Source organism: Anarrhichthys ocellatus, unplaced genomic scaffold (genome assembly GCF_004355925.1).
Source record: "Anarrhichthys ocellatus isolate YVR2014 unplaced genomic scaffold, GSC_Weel_1.0 scaffold1, whole genome shotgun sequence".
NCBI classification, from domain to species: Eukaryota; Metazoa; Chordata; class Actinopteri; order Perciformes; family Anarhichadidae; genus Anarrhichthys; species Anarrhichthys ocellatus.
Genome location: NW_022280031.1, coordinates 10,689,648 through 10,697,305, shown reverse-complemented (window position 1 = coordinate 10,697,305; position 7,658 = coordinate 10,689,648). Strand labels below are relative to the sequence as shown.

General features: G+C 41.5%; 1 protein-coding gene across 1 annotated transcript in view; it reads right to left on the bottom strand.

Moving 5' to 3' along the window:
* Window positions 1–3,867: 3,867 nt before the first annotated feature.
* chchd6b (coiled-coil-helix-coiled-coil-helix domain containing 6b) overlaps window positions 3,868–7,658 on the bottom strand; it is a 31,347-nt gene continuing 27,556 nt past the window's right edge. Inside the window, exon 6 of the mRNA XM_031871827.1 lies at window positions 3,868–7,021. Within this exon, the coding sequence (XP_031727687.1) occupies window positions 6,947–7,021 (75 nt within the window). The 3' untranslated portion in view covers window positions 3,868–6,946. The remainder of the gene's footprint in view (window positions 7,022–7,658) is intronic.

Here is a 7,658-nt window from a genome sequence, read left to right as displayed (position 1 = left end):
CACACACACACACACACACACACACACACACACACACACACAGCCCTCATGCCATCCCTCAAAGCAATTACAGAATCATGCACATACGAATGAGCGCAGTATCTCTGCCTTCACTGACAAACGCACACAATAAATATGTGTGCGTGCGTTTGAACTGTGCCTCGTAAATACGCTGCACGTGTGTGAGATTAACTGTACACACGGAGGACTGGGGGGAGAAATTCCTCCACATTGGTATGTGTATTGTGTAGTCTGAATGTGTGTGTGTGTGTGTGTGTATGCAGTGAAGGGTAGAGCGACAGGATTAAATAAATCACTGGCAGAGAGAATATTCATGAATAGAGAAGTGAATGCAACCTGAGAGAGAGAGAGAGAGAGAGAGAGAGAGACGTGACAGCGACTTATTAAATGATAAATAACCGTTGCAGCTCGCAAGCGTAGACAAACAGGAACCCATGGCAACCATCACAATCTGCATTTTACCGTTGCCCCGCCCCTCTGTGCTCAGGAGGACAGTACATATTGGTGCACATTGCGTAACGTTTGGCCAACAGATCATGTAGTTGGGACTCTGACGAGGCGTTATCGTGGTCTGTATAATTCACTAGCTGATGTTAATAAGAGCAACAAACATAGTTTCAATCATATTAAAGCAAGCTGGACACTTCTGAGGTGTGTTGGCTGGAGCTATCATTAAAATACTTCATTATTATGATGAATATGAGTTTAAAAACAGAGGTTTTGCCACGGTCAGCTCTTGAGAACAAAGAATTTGTATTGTTGCACTAAATAAATGGAGACGGTAGTTGTTGTGTTGGTCACTTTAAAATCCGTCGGCAAGAGTTTCAATGACATGATTACAATTCTACGACCGGCTGATGTTTGCCTGCACTGTGACAGCTGGTCGGCATTCTGAACCACTCGCTAAGAGTAGGAGATAACCGCAACAATAGCCCAAAGGTATTAACTCCAGCTCAAATAGGAAAGAAAAAAAACGATTCTCAATTCAACAAGAGAAACTTTCTGATACCAGGAGTGTTTTAATAATGGAATCTGAAGCAGAAAATTGCCTCCGCTAATCTCCACCAACTGCTTCGTTTGACTGAAATTAAAGGTGAGCTCTTATTAGAAAAAACATTAGCCGCCCCAGCTAGTTTGATAGCCAACTTTTGCAGGGAGAAGAAGCAAAACAATGCTGTCATTTCTTTCTGCCTGTGAAGTTTTGCATAAATACGTGCGCGAGTCGGGGCAGAAAGATTAGGTTCAAATTCTATTTCATTATTTTTTATTTTGTCTCACCTTGGCAGTGTGTGGTTTTCATGAAGAGAGCTAAAGTTGTGAGTTGCTGCAAAGCGTGACATTAGGGAATAAAGCAATAAGAAGGAAAAGGAGAAATCGTACGGGCGTAGCGTTTTATTATTCTCTCTGTGTCTTAGTGTGTGTGTGTGTGGTGTGAACAGTTATTAATGCATGATGACAAGGATTTGGGTCCTTTTAAAGCAGCAGCCATGGCATTGTACTTTTGGATTTCATGTCATTACCGGGGTGAGATCAAGAAGAATAACAGAGCATGCATCGGCTATTGTTAGAGGCTTTGTAAAGCTTTTATGATGCTACCACAAGGATAACATCCATAACATCACATTTCAACTGGCAGAACTCTTACTGTCACGATCACAGCCAATGAGAACTACAGATGGATCATAAAGCCCGTTAAAGGTCCGTCTGAGGACTGACGGAACTCAGAAGATTATTTTGGTCGTCCTAATAGTCACTTATCATACCTTCAGGGATCCAACATACTAAATCATAAGCTCATAATCTGGCAACACCCTAAAAGACCCTCACAAAGGGAAATCTTAAGTCCACCAAAACGCGTACGTCTCAAATAGGAACAGCAATCAAAAACAACTACAAGCCGCGAGCTGACGACAGACAGAACTGTGCGTATCTGCTGACAGCTGATGTGCTGAAGGGAGATAGGAACGTAGGAACGTATAGAACAATTGTCTCTCTGTTAGCCCAGCTGATTGATCCCCACCAAACTCACTTTGCGGGAGTATAGGGAGGGAGCGATGGGAGGGGATAAGGAGAGTGTTCCATTAAAACAGGTGACACACGGGAACAAGATAAGGGGCACATGTGCACGTGTGTTACATCTCACCGCTGATATCTTTTCAATCAGCAGACCTCGCGGTTGGACGAATCACTCGAGTTGCGGGCGATGTGGGGTGAGATGCACTCTCTGGAGCGTTTTGTTGCCACCACCTTCCATCGCTATCCCTTTCTATCATCAACTAGTTCAACTCCGGTTTTGTGTCTTTTATTTTGAAAGCTCTTTTCTTTTAATAACAACTTCAGTTATTAGTAATCTCTTACTCTGGCTCTCAGAAACTGTATTATGTACAACCTGCTGCATGTCACACTGCTCGGCTCAGTGAGTGTTAGGTATTCTACTGCATTTCAAATGTGCTGTCCCTTTGTGTTACTATATATGAGATGTCCTGTTATTCTTGTCCTCTGTGCCAATATGTATCTATTATTACATTGATAATGCTCTAAAGTTTGCATTTAGCATCTTAAGAGGTGGTATGAACGCAATGTCCACGGTTTGATTCCCATGCTTCCCATCTCTAAACTGTGATGGGATGAAAATCTGTTAATTGATGCAGCAGTGAAAATTGTAACATGTGAATTTACACTTGTTTGTCTTCTCACATATATCTACTGTAACTGCACAGAACAACTCTGAGCTGTCTGTGGTTCTTTTGCAGGATTGTTTGTGTGTGTGTAGGTGTTTCTATATAATTTATATATACTGTAATGAGGCAGTCAAAGAGAGGCAGTGTGAGTGTGTAAGTGACTGCAGCCTTCTGTCTTAATGGTAAATCTTTGCTGCACCACACAGTGCAGACAGGTCTCGTCTCTTGTAATGACTCGGAGTCTTCTACCTTGTGGGCCACAGAGATCCTTACAGTTCGCTATCTGTCTGTTTCACTAATTGGACACACACACACACACACACACACACACACACACACACACACACACACTAAAGTATAAAGTATATAACAAACCCACATGAAAGAAGGCTTTTAACCACAAACTGTCAGCAGTTACTTCACGGTGAATCCTCACAGACACATCCACCTGAGGTTCCCTTAGGTTCTGTCTTTGCTAACACTTTGAGGGTAACAAGTTTTTTTTAAGAGGATTAATGTATTTTTTAGATTCTAAGGTAAGCTAAGCTGTAATGTTGTGGGTCTCTTGGGTGAGGTGTTTTTGTGGAATCTGGGTAGTCTGATACCCCGAGGCAAGGCTAATGGATAAACTTCTAAAATGCCCCCATGCAGTTGGGCAAGGAAAGTAGAAAATAGCACTAAATAACATTTTACCGCTCAGCGTGTCCCCACTCGAGGATAATGTTCGAGAGAGTGTGACCTGTGCAAGGTAGGAAAAGGGAGGCAATAACCCGAGAGGCTTCCTTCCACCCTGCAATCAACACAGTGCCCTCCTCAGGTGTGAGAGGCAGCTTTTAGCTTCAACTTTTGCACTCAAACTATTCGGAAGCGGTTCGGAATCACAGCTTGGAATTAGCGGGCAAAGTGGGACCACCACAACTGTCAATAAACAAGTGGAAATGACTATAAGGAGTTTGTGACGGTGGTGTCCCTGATTGAAAAGCACTGTACCTGAAAGACGCTTCTAGGGAAACTGGGAATTGGCAGCAGCTATAAATGCTGTGATACACTGCATTGAATAATTGTTGTGCAACTCTGTGTATTATATATGTGTCCCTATCAAATAAACAATAAATGATTAAATACATGTCGACCTCTGCTTTTCCTCGTGGTGAATCTGCTGACCTTAACCACTGCATACAGAAACCCACCCATCCCCTCCCCCACCACTGAATAATGTGCTGTGGCTGAGTCTGATCTCCAAAACAATCTATTCCATTTCATTCCTTAAAATATGCATATTCTATTTCTTTCCTTCAGCATTTCACTCTTAAATTATCTCTTCATAATTACCGGATTATAGAGTCCTGACTTTTTCACTCCTTATTTAGGAACCCATCATTCTGCTGTTGTTATTAATTCAACCAAACTAGAGGAAGAAGAGGGAAGAATCACGAGTCACCTGCCTTTGAAATCACTACTCTTCATTGTCATACCTACAGAAGATATGAAGACAGAAGAGGATAGAAGCTCCTAGTAAAAGATGCTGAGGACAATAAATAAAAGACAAAATTACAAGCGTGGGCAGAGGAAGAACAACTGTGAGTGAGATCGAAAAAATATTGTATAATTAAGAAAATGAGACGATAAGAGAGAGATTCACAAGTGGAGACAGAGAGGAATACAAAGACAGAAGAAAAAGACATAGTCTGTTGGACTGTGTTCTCCCCCCAACAGCAGTGGGTAAATAGAATAATTACGGAGTGGTCAGTGTAGTGTGAAATGACAGCGTGACCACGGCACAATGAAACGCTGCCCAAATGCTGACAGAACATGACGAGCACGTGGCTGCTTGAATACAAAGTGTGCCTGCGTGTGTGGCAGAGATAGAAAAACGGAAAAAAGGGGGAGAGGAGTGTTGTGCGTGCGCAAAAATAATGAGCGACACATTGTGGCAGGACAAAATGTGCTTCTTTTGGCAAACTCGTGCAGAACTGATCTTCTAACCTCTTCCATGCAGCGATGGACAATAGCAAAATCCTAGCGAATGTAATCATTTGGACAAAATTTGGGACTTGAATTGCATGCTGTTAAATTCAACGGACCAGGTGGAAGGAGACGGCGGGATGAGGTCACTGCCCATCATACAATGCAAAGCGAGCAAAAAGCACCAAGCGTCTGCTGTTTCCTCTGGCTGCTTCCAGGAAAGCACGAGTCTGCGCGCTGCTACAGTACAATACTGACGTACTAGTAACATTCACACATTTACTCCTAGGACAGCTTTGTTTGGTATACTTCCTTTTTATGCGAGTTTAAATAATAAAGTGAGGGATGCCATGCGACTTAAGTGAGGAACAGAATGTTGCTTTTTCAAGGTACAGCGCCTTAACAAAGCCTAATAATGCAAAGTAACAAACTCATGCTGCACAACTGTGAAGTGACACTATACTGCTGACTTTCTTTCATTTCCCACCTTGTGTGCAGAGAGTTTGTTGTGAATGAATTTCAGCCTCTGTGCTGCTATCTTTTCAGATATTGCTATTAAAATATTAATGCAAAACTTTGTAATTAACCCTAATATGAAATTATTCCTGTTGAGCAGGGAGATTGTTCACTTTCCTGTCGTGTTTTTATGTTCCTGGTGAATCTCATTAGACTTGGATACATACTACGCTGCTGGCAGCAGAGGGGGAAATAGCTAACTACAATAACTGTGCAACTTTTACAGGTTTTTGAACTGAAATTCAGGTTTTAATAGTTAGCGGTAGGGTAAAAAAACCAAACAAAGGCTTTATGTGTTAATGGGAACTAAAAGGTGAGGAATGAGCATGTGAGTATCACATGAAAAAAGAGATAGATCTGAATTAATCAGCCATCTTTCATCATTTTTGCAATAATCATTGTCAAGAGGGAAAATGAATGGCTTTCTGACTAAATTGGATTCACAGAGACTCCTCTGCTCTCTCTCCTTCCTAAAAAGAGCTAAGAATGGCTGTTAAAGAGGGGCGTAAATTGGCAAGGCCCTCATGCTCCGGCAGTGCCAGTGTGGCGGCAATTCACTAATAAATGACTCTGACACGCTTTTTGACAGCAGGCAGGTGAAGTCTGAAGAGGAGCGCTGCTGCCATTTAAAAAGGCCAAGTCGTCCATAATCTATCGCCATGATGACCAAGCTGCTGGTGGCGACAGGACACACGAGAATATTGACACGCATCATTGTAGAAAATAATAAGAAAGGCGGGGATGTTAATATCATAATACATATTGGAGAGTGGGGAGAGATACCCAACATGCCACCACAGTGTGTATATACATGTAAATACTGCGCTCATTACAACAGAGAACGCATATTCCAAAGCAGCGAATCGGCTTCACGCAACTCAAGTCGTCTCTCCGAGCACTAGAGAGAATACAATGAAACGACCAAGACAATGATACTCTGGTATATTTCAGTTCTCTTTGCTGTGTCTAATTAAAAAAAAGAGCATAAAATAGATAAAGAAAGCAGAAGACTTAACAGAAGTAACATAAGCAGCAATTGTTGATGCTCTGTTTTATCCATTAGGCTATTATAGTGCCATTCTCAGAAATGATGCCAAAAAGAAACATGTCAAAATCGATCTAATATCTTCTATTATCTGAGAAGATAATTGGTATACTTGAAGAGACAACCGAACAGAAGCAGGTGAAATAGATGAAAGTATATAAATAAATACTTATCGCCTGAATATCTAGGTCGTTTTGTTATAATATGCATGTTATGACAAAATCACATGATGAAAACTTAAAAATATGTTTATCCCATTGTTTGAAATACTTGACTCAATAAATCAAAATTCATTTTAAAAGTGTATATTTTCTCAAGTATTAAAAGTGAGCAGTGACGGATGTCAGAAGTATTTAACTTGTCTAGTGAGCCCGGATACAATGATGTGAGAATTGTGTTACAATAATATTACACGAGAGACGAGAAGTGATAATTGTGTGGACATCCTGCTCGTCAGGGTTGGTCTCTCTCTGTCCTCCACTGTGCCGAGGTTTGCTGTGCTTTTTTTTCTCCTAATTTGTCATACGATGTCTGCCTTGAATTTAGATGTGCACGGTTAGCACTAATATGTTACTTACGGGCACATTCAATCATTCAACTGCTTAAGCCTATGATAGGCTCGTAAAAAGCATACTGAGGCAGTAAGCAGCAACAACGTAATGAGTACACTGAACGGTTCATTCCACAGAAAATGGTGTTGCAAAGTAATTCACAGTATTTACCGGATGTGGGCCTCCGCTTTAGTTGCTGCCTCGTTGTACTGCTCTGCCGTCTGCTTGTAGTTGTCAAGGTTCTGGAGGCAAAGAGACAAAGGTGAAAATCCATTCAGTGTTATTATACAGCTTCTGAAGAAGTTGCACTTCACTTTACATTCATAACATCACGTGGGTTTTGATTAGGGCTTTAACATTATCAACTTATTACATCACATCATTGCAAAACATACAAAAACACTATTGTCTAAGTGCTCAAATCAAGTCCCCTGAATTAGAGCTCAACGACTTGCATTATCTAGTTACCATCACCACACTGTTACAGCTTCAATTCAAGCTCCAACAAGCCAACGATGATGAGAAATAAAGCATAAAGCACCACGCCAAATGTCACATTTGTTAAAATAGTGACCTTTGAGTGTTACAGCACTGCGTACAAATCTGAATGCTGATAGCATGTTGGTACTCTATCACGTTTTATTTCATTCAAGAACAAGCAATCGCTGCACAGGTGGCCAGAGGGTGAGGTCACATAGCGCACGCCTCTACAACAGTAATCAGTGGTCACAGGGTTAACTATCCTGCATCGACCGGGAAGTACAGAGCTGCACTGACTAGGATGACATCAAGAGTATCAGTAGTCTGAAATGCCCCCAAACACCAGTCGAATCTCTCTCTCTCTCTCTCTCTCTCTCTCTCTCTCTCTCTCTCTCTCTC